This window comes from Neophocaena asiaeorientalis, unplaced genomic scaffold (assembly GCF_003031525.2).
Source record: "Neophocaena asiaeorientalis asiaeorientalis breed wild unplaced genomic scaffold, Neophocaena_asiaeorientalis_V1.1 scaffold110, whole genome shotgun sequence".
NCBI classification, from domain to species: Eukaryota; Metazoa; Chordata; class Mammalia; order Artiodactyla; family Phocoenidae; genus Neophocaena; species Neophocaena asiaeorientalis.
Window position 1 is genome coordinate 7,787,064 of NW_020175053.1, and position 11,971 is coordinate 7,799,034.

The 11,971-nt window shown below is 55.1% G+C and overlaps 2 protein-coding genes across 6 annotated transcripts in view; both read left to right on the plus strand.

The window, feature by feature from the left end:
* SLC2A11 (solute carrier family 2 member 11) overlaps positions 1 to 10,808 on the plus strand; it is a 25,266-nt gene extending 14,458 nt beyond the window's left edge. Inside the window, exons 7-12 of one of the 5 annotated variants that reach the window (XR_003005756.1) lie at positions 1 to 138; positions 559 to 660; positions 792 to 867; positions 1,087 to 1,214; positions 8,624 to 9,356; positions 9,595 to 10,808. The exon at positions 1 to 138 is cut by the window's left edge and continues 161 nt beyond it. Coding sequence is in view for 3 of the 5 variants with exons in the window: in XM_024763783.1 (XP_024619551.1) it covers positions 1 to 138; positions 559 to 660; positions 792 to 867; positions 1,087 to 1,214; positions 1,433 to 1,633 (645 nt within the window). In the remaining 2 variants the exon portion in view is untranslated. Of the gene's footprint in view, positions 139 to 558; positions 661 to 791; positions 868 to 1,086; positions 1,215 to 1,432; positions 1,775 to 8,623 lie in introns of those variants that run through there. The other 4 variants (XR_003005757.1, XM_024763784.1, XM_024763783.1 and 1 more) reach the window with 4 other exon arrangements.
* An 88-nt stretch (positions 10,809 to 10,896) lies between these two features.
* On the plus strand, positions 10,897 to 11,728 carry MIF (macrophage migration inhibitory factor). The gene is made up of 3 exons (XM_024763786.1): positions 10,897 to 11,111; positions 11,293 to 11,465; positions 11,548 to 11,728. The coding sequence occupies exons 1-3, from the start codon at positions 11,004 to 11,006 to the stop codon at positions 11,612 to 11,614; spliced, it is 348 nt and encodes a 115-aa protein (XP_024619554.1). The 5' UTR covers positions 10,897 to 11,003; the 3' UTR covers positions 11,615 to 11,728.
* Positions 11,729 to 11,971: the final 243 nt, after the last annotated feature.

Here is an 11,971-nt window from a genome sequence, read left to right on the forward strand (position 1 = left end):
TCGCCCCTCCCCCCTCCCCCGCGGCAGGTGTACGCCTATGCGTCGGCAGTGTTCAGCCAGGCGCGGATTCCCCCGGAGAAGGTCCAGTACGCCGCCATCGGGACTGGGTGCTGCGAGCTCCTGGCGGCGCTGCTCAGCGTGAGTCTGCCTCCGGGATGACACCTCATCCCCCAGCCCTGCGGCGGGCCCTTGGGGGTGCTGGCCCTCGGGGTGCTGATCCTTGGGGTGCTGGCCCTCCGGGGACCGCAGGCCTCAGCGCTAAGCCACTTCCACTTCAGGTCGCTATGTTAAAATACGGCGAGTTAGCAAGCACTTATCGAGCATCTAGTTTGCCGGGCACTCCCACCGCCATTTTGAGATGGGGAAACTGAATGAGGTTGAATGACTGAGGTCCTCTGAGAAGTTAATAATGTCTTAATCCACTGAAGCGGTAAATTGCTCTCGCGCCCGCCTCCCCAGCTTCCTCATGAGGCCCCTCCCCACTGCTGGCCCGCAAACCGAGGGGACCGCGACCGTGGCCCACACCAGTGAATCAGTGAGGGCTCCTTTCCTTTGCAGTGTGTGGTGATCGAGAGGGTGGGCCGACGGATGCTGCTGATGGTGGGGTACGGCCTGATGACCTGCTGGGGGAGCGTCTTCACAGCGGCCCTGTGCCTGCAGGTAGCTGGGCGTAGATGAGGGCGGGGCGTCGGCCCTGTGCCTGCAGGTAGCAGGGCGTGGATGAGGGCCGGGCGGCTGGGCCCCGCCTGACCTCCCCTCACTACCACCCCCCCCCCGCCCCTCTGCCGCAGAGCTCCCTCCCCTGGATGCCCTACCTGGCCATGTCCTGCGTCTTTGCCTTCATCCTCAGCTTTGGCATTGGCCCTGGTGAGTGGGAAGAGCTCCTGCCTTTGGGCCTGGCTGAAGGAGCACGGATGTCTGGGTGAAGGATGCTTGGGTGTGCCCTCCCCCCACTGTACAGGCTTCTGGGAGGGAATGGCTGGAGGAGCGCTGGAAGGGCCCCACTTTCTTGTCTGGGGCAAGGTGGGGGGAAGGCCGGCCAGGGAGCCCTGGCTGGCAGCCTGCTGTCCCCACTCCTCCTTCCAGCCGGAGTGACCGGGATCCTGGCCACAGAGCTGTTTGACCAGATGGCCCGGCCTGCTGCCTACATGGTCTGCGGGACGCTCATGTGGACCATGCTCTTCCTAGTCGGGCTGGGGTTCCCCTTCATCATGGTAGGCCTGCCCGCCCCTCCCTCCCGGGGGCCCTGCCGTAGGTTTTGTCCTTGTCAGCATGAGAACCCCAGGGGGGGCTCCATCCAGGAGGTGTGAGACTGAAGGGGATGGGGCTTATCTGAGCCAAGAGGGTCGAGTCCCTCATCAGGACCTGTGGTGGGGCCTTCCATGTGGGGGCTGAATGGGCCACACCAGATCTTGGGTCTCTTAACCCACAGGAGGGCTTGTCCCACTTCCTCTATGTTCCTTTCCTCTGTGTCTGTGTCTGTGGGGCCGTCTACACTGGCTTCTTCCTCCCTGAGACCAGAGGCAAGAGCTTCGTGGACATCTCAGAGGAATTGCACAGACTCAACTTCCCCGGGGTGGAGCCAGGGCCCCGCGTGGACAGGCGGGAGGTCATCCGGTCCACAGAACTCTAGCTCAGCAGGTTTGGCTGGGGCCCAGCCGGCCGCTGCTCTTCCCTCGGGCCCTCTCCATTCACCAGCCCTGCATCCCCTTGTTTAATGGGTGTTTGTTGAGCACCTACTGTGTGCAGGCCTGGTGTTTAGCCATCAGTGGTGAGCTGGACAGATGGGGTCTGGGACCTCTCGGTGCTCCCTGTCTGGAGGCAGTTAACAGGAAACCAGTAAAAACACAATTACAAACTTGGGTGGACTTCCCTGGCAGTCCAGTGGTTAAGACTTCGCCTTCCAATTCAGGGGGTGCGTGTTTGATCCCTGCATGGGGAGCTAAGATCCCACATGCCTCGCAGCCAAAAAATCAAAACATGAAACAGAATAAATATTGTAACAAATTTTTAAAATTGTATTTATTTATTTATTTTTGGCTGCATTGGGCCTTCATTGTGGCGAGCAGGCTAGCGGTTCTAGCTGCGGTGAGCGGGGGCTACTCTTCATTGTGGTGCGTGGGCTTGTCATTGCGGTGGCTTCTCCTTGCGGAGCACAGGCTGTAGGCGCGCGGGCTTCAGTAGTTGTGGCATGTGGGCTCAGCAGTTGTGGCTCACGGGCTCTAGAGCGCAGGCTCAGTAGTTGTGGCGCATGGGCTCAGCTGCTCTGCGGCATGTGGGATCCTCCTGGACCAGGGCTCAAACCCGTGTCCCCTGCATTGGCAGGCAGATTCTTAATCACTGCACCACCAGGAAAGCCCTATTGTAACAAATTCAATAAAGACTTTAAAAAAGGTCTACATCAAAAAAATCTTAAAACAAAACAAAACAAACAAACTTGGGGAAATGAAGTGGAAGAAAATACAGCTTCTGAAGGGTGTGTATACCAAGGGGTGTTTGAGTGGGGAGTGGTCAGGGAAGGATTTTCTGAGGAATTGATTGCTAAAAATCGATTTTATTGAGGTATAATTTACATACAATAAAATGTATCCATATTAAGTTTACGTTTGATAAGTTTTGACAGGTGTACATATCCATGAACCACCACCACCATCAAGGTAGACCGGTCACATCATCTCCAAAGTTCCATTGTGCCCCTTTGCAATCAATACCCTGCCCGACCCCAGGCCCTAGGCAACCGTGGACCTGCCTTCTGTCACTATTGGTCAGATTTCTTTTTCAGAATTTGATATAATTTCATACCACATGTATGCATTTGTGTCTGGCTTTGCTCCAGATAAAGTTTTTGAGGTTCATGCGTGTTGTTGCATGTATTAGCATATATCCCTTTGTATGGCTGAATAGTATTCCACTGTATGGATATACCATCATTTGTTAACCCATTTCCCTGCAGGTGGACATTTGGCTGTTTCTAATTGGTTGTTGTTTTTTTTAAAAATAAATTTATTTATTTTATTTATTTATCTTTGGCTGCATTAGGCCTTCGTTACTGCGCACAGGCTTTCTCTAGTTTCAGCAAGTGGGGGCTACTTTTTGCCATGGTGCACGGACTTCTCATTGCGGCAGCTTCTCCCGTTGTGGAGCACAGGCTCTAGGCACGCGGGCTTCAGTAGTTGTGGTACGCGGGCTCTAGAGCGCAGGCTCAGTAGTTGTAGCACACGGGCTTAGCTGTTCCGCGGCATGTGGGATCTTTCCAGACCAGGGCTCGAACCCACGTCCTCTGCATTGGCAGGCGGATTGTTAACCACTGAGCCACCAGGGAAGCCCTGTTTCTAATTGTTGGCCATGATGAATAAGACTGTTATGAACATTCCTGCACAAGTTGTGTAGATGTATGCTTTCATTTCTTTGGGGTAAATGAATTGCTGAGTTTAATAATGAATGTATCACTTTGTTATAAAGCAGAAACTAACACACCATTGTAAAGCAATTATACTCCAATAAAGATGTTAAAAAAAAATAATGAATGTATGCTTAACCGTAGCAGAAACTGTTTTCCAAAGTGCATACACTGTTTTACATTCCCGCTAGCAATTGATGAGACTTCTGGATGTTCCAATTCCTCGTCAGCATTTGGCACTGTCACTCTTCTTAATCTAGCCATTCCACTGAGTGTGTAGTGGCGTCTTGTGCTTTTATTGAGGTATTTCCCTGATGGCTAATAATGCTGAGCATCTCTTCGTGTATTAATATGACCATTCACGTATCTTCTTTTGTGAAGACTCTGTTCAAGTCTTTTGCCCACATTTTTAAAAGATTTTTTTTAGAGTAGTTTTAATTTCACAGCAAAATTGAGAGAAAAGTACAGAGATATCCCATATGCCCCATCTCCCACACATGCACAGCCTCCTATTATCAACGTCCCCCACCAGAGCGGGACGTTTGTTACAATCCACGACCCTACATTGACACGTCATTATCACACCCAAAGTCCACGGTTTACATTAGGGTTCACTCCTGTAGTTTTACATGCTGTGGGTTTGGACAAATGTATGACGACATGTATCCACCATGATAGTATCATGCAGAGTATTTTACCTGTCCTAAAAATCCTCTCTGTTCTACATGGTCATCCCTGTCCTGCCCCTGCCCAGCGCCTGGTGACCACTTATCTTTCTATGGTCTCTACAATTTTGTTTTCTCCGGAATGTCATATAGTTGGAATCATAGAGTATGTAGCCTTTTCAGATTGGCTTCTTTCACTTAGTAATATGCATTTAAGTTTCTTCCATGTCTTTTCATTGCTTAATAGTTCTTTTTGCACTGAGTAGAATTCCATTGTCTGAATGTCCCAAAGTTTATTCACCTACTGGAGGACATTTTGGTTGCTTTTGGCAATTATGAATAAAGCTGCTATATACATCCATGTGCAGGTTTTTGTGTGGACATACATTTTCACCTCCTTTGGGTAAATACCAAGAAGCATGATTGCTGGATCGTAGGGTAAGAGTATGTTTAGTTTTGTAAGAACCTGCCAAACTCTCTTCCAAAGTGGCTATACCATTTTAATTCCCATCAGCACTGAATGAGAGTTCCTGTTGCTCCACATCCTCACCAACATTTGGTGTTGTCAGTGATTTTGGCCATTCTAATAAGTGTGTGGTGGTATTTTGTTGTAATTTGCACTTCCCAGATGACAAACATGGAACATCTTTGTATGCTAATTTGCCATCTGTATATATCTTCTTTGGTGAGCGTCTGTTAAAAGTGTTTTGGGACTTCCCTGGTGGTGCAGTGGTTAAGAATCCACCTGCCAATGCAGGGGACACGGGTTCGAGCCCTGGTCCGGGAAGATCCCACATGCCGTGGAGCAACTAAGCCCGTGTGCCACAACTACTGAGCCTGAGCTCTAGAACCTGCAAGCCACTGAGCCCACGTGCCACAACTACTGCAGCCTGTGTGCCTAGAGCCTGTGCTCGGCAGCAAAGAGAAGCCACCTCAATGAGAAGCCCGCACACTGCAACAAAGAGTAGCCCTCGCTTGCCGCAAATAGAGAAAGCCCGTGCACAGCAACGAAGACCCAACGCAGCCAATAAATACATAAATTAATTAAAAAAAAACTGTTTGGCTGTTTTTAAAAATCAAGTTGTTTGTTTTCTTATTGTTGAGTTTTAAGGGTTCTTTATATATTTTGGATAACAGTCTTTGACCAGATGCATCTTTTGCAGATATTTTCTCCCAGTCTGTGGTTTGCCTTTTCATTTTCTTGACAGTGCCTTCCACAGAGCAGACGTTTTTATTATTTATTTATAAAATGTATATATATATTTTAATAAATTTATTTATTTAGTTTATTTTTGGTTGCATGGGGTCTCGTTGCTGCATGCAGGCTTCCTCTAGTTGTGGCGAGCGGGGGCTACTCTTTGTTGCGGTGCACAGGCTTCTCATTGAGATGGCTTCTTTTGTTGTGGAGCACGGGCTCTAGGCACGTGGGCTTCAGTCGTTGTGGCTCGCGGGCTCTAGAGCGCAGGCTCAGTAGTTGTGGCACACGGGCTTAGTTGCCCCATGGCATCTGGGATCCTCCTGGACCAGGGTTCGAACCCATGTCCCCTGCATTGGCAGGTGGATTCTTAACCACTGCGCCACCAGGGAAGTCCCTGTATATATATTTTAAAGTCTTTCCTTTTTAAATTAATTTATTTTATTTTATTTATTTTTGGCTGCATGGGGTCTTCGTTGCTGTGTGCGTTATGTTTCGGTTTCTTGGCCTGGAGGCATGTGCGATCTTAGTTCCTGGACCAGAGATGGAACCCGCACCCCCTGCATTGTAAGGCGAAGTCTCAACCACTGGACCACCAGGGAAGTCCCCAGATGTTTTTAATTTTAAAGAAGTTCAGCTTATGAATTCTTTCATGGATTGTGTTGTATCTAAAAACTGATCACCACATCCACAGTCATCTAGTGTCCACCATTTTTTTTTTTAAGCTGCGCTGCGTGGCTTGCAGGATCTCAGTTTCCTGACCAGGGATTGAACCCGGGCCCAGTGAAAGCGCCGAGTCCCAACCACTGGACCACCAGGGAATTCCCTTATTCATTTACTTTTAATGGATGTCCAGTGGTGCCGGCACTGTTTGTTGAAAAGACCATCTTTTCCCCATTGGACTACCTTGGCACTTAGGTCAAAAAAACAATTGATCATTGTTGTATCATAAAGAATTTGTCTGGCTTTCAGTAGGAAGCAGTAACCACCAAATCAGCAGAAGCGGCAAGCAGTAGGTTCTCTGGGGAGCGAGAACTCTTTGAGTCGGGGTCAGGAGAGGTCTCATGGAGAAGTCACCTGGAGCTGGCTTCCTGAGGACAGGCCCAGCTGGGGTTCCTGTGGAGGCAGGAGTGTTGAAGGATGGGACTGAAGGCCTGTGGGTCCGGTAAATGCGGAGCTTTCCTTAAGGCAGGTGTCAGCACTCTGGGAGCCCTCTGTGTGTTCTCCCAGCTTCTCTCTGCCACCTGCCCCATCTCCACCTCTGCTGACCCGCCTCCCCAGCTGCCCCCCCACCCTCAGCACCAGTGGCCACCCTGGCCGCTACTGGCCCCTGGTGAAGATTAGTGAGAAAGGATCCATCCCTCGAAATCCCGTGGTGCACAGGCTGTGAGCAGGGCAGGTGTCAGGCTGTGTCCCAGGTCTGGGACTGCACTGGTCACACTTAGGTGCCCTTGTCCCCAGCACGGACCATAGAGATGCCCCCAGCCGGGCCTAGCCCTTGGGCCGTGTCCCACTTGCTGTCCACCCAGCCAAATTGGCTCTGAGAGTGTGGGGTGGGCGTTGCAAGTCCTTGTTGCCCAGGGAACCCCTCAGCAGGGCAAGGAAACAGGGACAGGGCCCCGCAGACAGGAGAGGCCGTGCCAGGAGAGGTGGGGGAGACGCAGCTTGGCCTCAGGTTTGATGGGATGGGGGAGGGGTGGGGGTGGGGAAGGACCTGGCCACCAGGGAGGGAAAGCACAGTCGCCACACTGCCCAATGCCACCATTAGGGTCAGGCCTGTTAGTCTGTTTTCTGCTCCAGGACACTTGATGACAAAGCAATAAGATCGGGTAGCTTTTACTGAGCACATACTGAATGCAGGCACTTCGCGCTTGTCCTTAATCTCGTTAAATCTTCACACAAATCTATGGAAAAAGAATTCCCCCATTTTGAAATTTTGCAGCTGAGGCTCAGAGAGTTTAAGAGGCTCAGCCCAGATCACCCTCTCTGAACCATGTCTCATCCTGTGGGGGAGAGCTGGCCATGACCGCTAGCGCCCCAACAAGCCTGGGCCCTGCTTTTGCAGTGTGGTGCTCTCCTGGCAGACACCCCTCTTAAAATCCTGTACCTTCAGCTACAGCTCAGGGGGTGGTCTCCAACAGGGATGATGACCCCCCAGGTCTTCTTCCGCTGTGACTGGAGGGGGAGGGTGTTTCCTTTGCTTGTCTTTGCTGCAACTTTTACCACATTCAGCGAACAAGGGCACAGGGACTGGTGCGTGGGGGACAGTCAGGGGCTCAAGGCTGGCTGGGTTCTTGCTGTGAGTGATGAACCGCGAGTGCCTGGGGGAGGGATGGCAAGAGGAATGAAGCTGGCAAAGGGGCTGTGGGAGCCGGTGGTCAGGTGGACCGTCCGTGGACGTGGACCGATGGCCAGGTCCGTGTCAGGGAGAGGCAGCAAGAGGACAGCAGTAGCCCTGCATCATGGAGTCAGCAGGCCCTCCCCCTCCCCATGCACCCCTTCCAGCGTGGGTGACTTGCGTCCTGTCCACAGAGATGTTCAGCTAGGGTGGGGGGCACGGCTGCCAGCTTTAGGGGCCTGCCGGGTGTTCGTATGGGCCGTATTCCTCCTCATCCAGCTGGCGTTTCCCTACATCCTGAGGTTTCCTTCCCACCCCCTCTCTGCCCAGCAGCCCTCAACTGTGGGGTGTGGCCCTCAAGAAGTCCTCTGTACCAGCCAGGAGCTGCCCTGGGGCTGCAAACGTCAGAAACCCTGACCAGTGGTGCTTCAAGCAGAGAGGGGCTTACTTTTCTCCTGTAATGTAAAGGCAGCTGAAGGGGCGGGGCAGAGCCGCCAGAGCCCCAGGCTCCTCGGGGTTGCCACTCCCCCTCCTTTGCCTGTGTTTTTCCAGCTCGGGGTTGCCTGGCAGCTGCTGCACGTCTGGCAGTCCTGTTCAGGTTCCAGGCGAGAGTGCAGTCCTGTCCAGGTTCCAGGAGGGGGTAGGAGGAAGGGCGTAGGGTAGAGCCTCCATCTGCAGGCAGCTGCTTCCCTGTGGACCCTGCACATCACATGGGCCGCAGCTACCTCCGGTGGCCATGCCTGGTTGCCAGTGGCTCTGGGGCGGTGAAGGTTCTAAGGAAACAGAACTGGGATGCTGTCAGTGAGGAGGGAGGGGGAGAGGATTTTTGGGGCCAAGGGCTCCTGGTGCGTGTGCGCTGTTGTTCAGCAGGTGATTATAGAGCCCCTGGGGATGCCGGGGGTGTTACTGTTCTATTGCTCCTAGAACAAATTACCACAAATTGAGCAGCTTAAAACAACACATGTTTATTATCTCAGTTTCTGTGGGTCACAATCTAGTACAAAGTGACTGGTCTTCTTCTTTAGGTCTCACGGCCGAAGTCAAGGCGTCTCCAGGTCAAATAGGGAGGAACCCACTTCTGAGCTCATTCAAGCTGCTGGCAGAATTCAGTTCCTTGCAGCTGAACGACTGAGGCCCCTTCATCTTCAAAGCCAGTAACGGCACATCTGAGTCCTTCTGCTTCGAGGCTCTCTGACCACCCCTCCTGCTGCGTCTCTTACTTGAGCTGGAGAAAATTCTCTGCTTTTAAGGGCTCATGTGATTACGTTGGCCCCACCCAGATAATCCATGATAACCTCCCTACTGTAAAGTCTGTAGCCCTAATTACATCTACAAAGTGCCTTTTGCCAAGTAAGGTAACATATTCACAGGTTCCAGGGAAGCGGGTGTGGTCGTCTTTGGAGGCCCTCTGCCTGCTACCTAGTAATGGGTCAGAAGGTAGGCCACAGCAATGTCCCCCACCTCATGCAGCCCAGAAAGGAAGCAGTAACTCGCAAACAGATATGGTGACGGCCTTGAAGTAGAGGACCTGATGGAGCCAGGAGCTCTGGGGCTTTCCTGACGAACTGAGCTACAGCGTTCCAGGACCAACGCCCAAGCCAGGAGCCAGAAGCCAGGAGCACAGGCCCCGAACAGTGGCTCACCTACACAGTGTCGCAGGTTACTTGCTGGCAAGGCTTCAATGTGTCACCCACTTCCACTATCAGAGAACCGCCAACCAGGTGCTGGCTCCTGAATCTTCTGGCTGGAGTCACTCGGGTCAGTTCTGTTCACATTTCACTGGGCAAGTCACATGGCCAGATCTGCTGCCAGTGGGTGGGGAGACAGACCCCTCCCCCAGGCAGGCCAGGCCAGGCCAAAGGTGGTGCCAGCTAACTTAGACTAAGGCGGGGTGGGGGCCGGAGAAGTGAGGATAAAGGGACAGTGGATGGAGGCACATTTCACTGGCAGGCGATCAGGGGTGGGAGAATAGTCATGCACTTGGATTTGGACACAGGTAGCAGGACATGCGGAGTTGGCTGCTGGGGCTGCAGACAATGCATGGGGTGCATCAGTGCATCAGTGGTAACAGAGCCCCGGGCACAGGAAGTCTGCTGGGGTGTGGGAGTGGGGAGGGATATGACCTGGGAGGGATCCACATTTAACAGAGTATTTGCACAGCTGGGCCATGCGACCTCCTGCCTGAGGCCACCTGCTCCCACAGGCATGGTGGCCTTGCTCTATCACATGCCCAGTGTCCAGGCCAGTGTATGCTGTGCCACCTTAACCAGACCACACCTGCCAAAGACCAAGGACAGGACCTCCCTGGAGAGCTCTGAGACTTGGCCAAACCAGCATGAGCCAAACCCCCTCGAGTGCCTGCAGAGCTCTGCTCCCCAGCACAGCCCCCCCACCAGGGTCTCCTCAGAGCGGGAGTTGGGTGGCCCTCCTGCCCAGGAATGGCAGGGCCTGCGGGCTCATCCCTGGCCCTGTCCTCTTCCTGCCGTGTCATGGCTAACTTCATTCATTCATTCAGCCAGTATTTAGTCCATGTCTCTTGTATGTTTGGCACCTGCTAGGTGCCCCCTGAGCTGACCAACAGTGGAAGAGAGAGACTGCACCCAGGGCTCTGTGAGAGGGCATCCCCACAGGACCTGGCTAGGGTGGGGCTTCCCTGAGGAGCTCAAGTTTCCAGACCTGCAGAGGGGTTGCCCAGGGGACCGGATGGGGCTTTGGGGTGGGCTCTGAGACGGAGTTGCTGACTGCCTTTGGAACCCCTCCTATTCCCTGCCCCTCCCCTGGGCACCTCCCAGCATCCTTACCCACCGTGAAGAGCAGGGGTGCAGGGAAGGCCTCTGGATGGTGACTCGCTTGTGGCAGCCCCCTCCCACCTGCATCAATGACCACCCCTGCCCATCACACACACACACACACACACGCGCGCGCGCGCGGAGACTGCGGACACACAAGGGCTCAGTGGAATGAGCTGGGACTCCATCTGCTTCCCTGGCTGTGATCTGCTGGCGGGCCAGGGGCCATCTGTCCCGCTAAAAGCCGCATCCCCGCTACTCCCGGCACACAGACGTCGCTGTGACTAGATGAAAGGACAAACGAGGGACAGGCAGATTTCTGGCCGCCGCGTGGAGAACGACTTTGAGGAGGTGCTCAGGGCCAAGGGCCGACTCTGCAGTGGCTCCGAGTTCGGCCGGGCGGGCTGGGCCTCCGCAGGCGGTGACGTCACCAGGCGCGAGCGCACCGCGGCCTCGGGGGCGGGGCCTCCGCCGGCTGGGGCGTCACGGGAGGCTGGGCCGCAGCCGCACTGGGCGGGGCGCCGGGCGGCGGTCACGTAGCTCCGAGGTTTCCCGGCGGTGTTTGCGCACGAGTCGGTTGGTTCCTGCATCCCTGTCTTCGCCGTCCCTCGCCGTCATGCCGATATTCCTGGTGAACACCAACGTGCCCCGCGCCTCTGTGCCGGACGGGCTCCTCTCCGAGCTCACCCAGCAGCTGGCGCAGGCCACGGGCAAGCCGGCGCAGGTCTGCGGGGAGGGCCCGGCCAAGCCCTCCCGGGCTGGGGCGGGGGAGGTGGCCCCGGGATGGGGCTTGGGCGGGGAAGGCGGCTCCGGGATGAGGCTCCGGGAGGGGAAGGGATGGGGGCGTCCGGGCCGGCGAGGCCAGGAGGCCTGCAGGCCTGCTGACTGCTGCCCCTCCCCCGCAGTACATCGCGGTGCACGTGGTGCCGGACCAACTCATGGCCTTCGGGGGCTCCAGCGAGCCGTGCGCACTCTGCAGCCTGCACAGCATCGGCAAGATCGGCGGCGCGCAGAACCGCTCCTACAGCAAGCTGCTGTGCGGCCTGTTGGCCGAACGCCTGCGCATCAGCCCGGACAGGTGTGTGGGCGTCGGGGGATAGGGGGCGCGCGGCCACGGCGGCCACCTCGCAGCCGGCTTAGACCCGCTTCCTCCCCCGCAGAATCTACATCAACTACTACGACATGAACGCGGCTAACGTGGGCTGGAACGGCTCCACCTTCGCCTGAGTGTCGCGCCCCGGACTCCCCTGCCCGCGTCCCGCAACCTGCGCGCGGTTTTCTGCCCGCCCCGCCCCAGCGACCCCACCTACCGGGACGGAGAAATAAACGGTGTGGAGACTGCGGCTGCCTCGGGCTTCCTTGCCTTGCGGAGGAATCGGTGCAGGGCTGGGTCAGTGACTGGGGAACCGAGGTCGGGAGGGGTGCCCCCAGAATCTGCAGCCTAGCCTCTCCACGCCCCCAGCCCCCAGCAGAGGGCCCAGCTGTGGTTGGCATCCTGCCCGAGGCCGCAGACCCCGGAATCCTACGGGAATTCGTCGTCGATCGTCCCCCACCCCCTACTTCCCGCAGAGGCCGGACTACCTC

Bases quoted from the DNA above. Each gene is read 5' to 3' on its own strand.
- MIF (XM_024763786.1), top strand. From the start codon at position 11,004: ATGCCGATATTCCTGGTGAACACCAACGTGCCCCGCGCCTCTGTGCCG. The intron at 11,112-11,292 runs GTCTGCGGGGAG...CCTCCCCCGCAG, and splicing joins CCACGGGCAAGCCGGCGCAG to TACATCGCGGTGCACGTGGT. The intron at 11,466-11,547 runs GTGTGTGGGCGT...CCTCCCCCGCAG, and splicing joins CTGCGCATCAGCCCGGACAG to AATCTACATCAACTACTACG.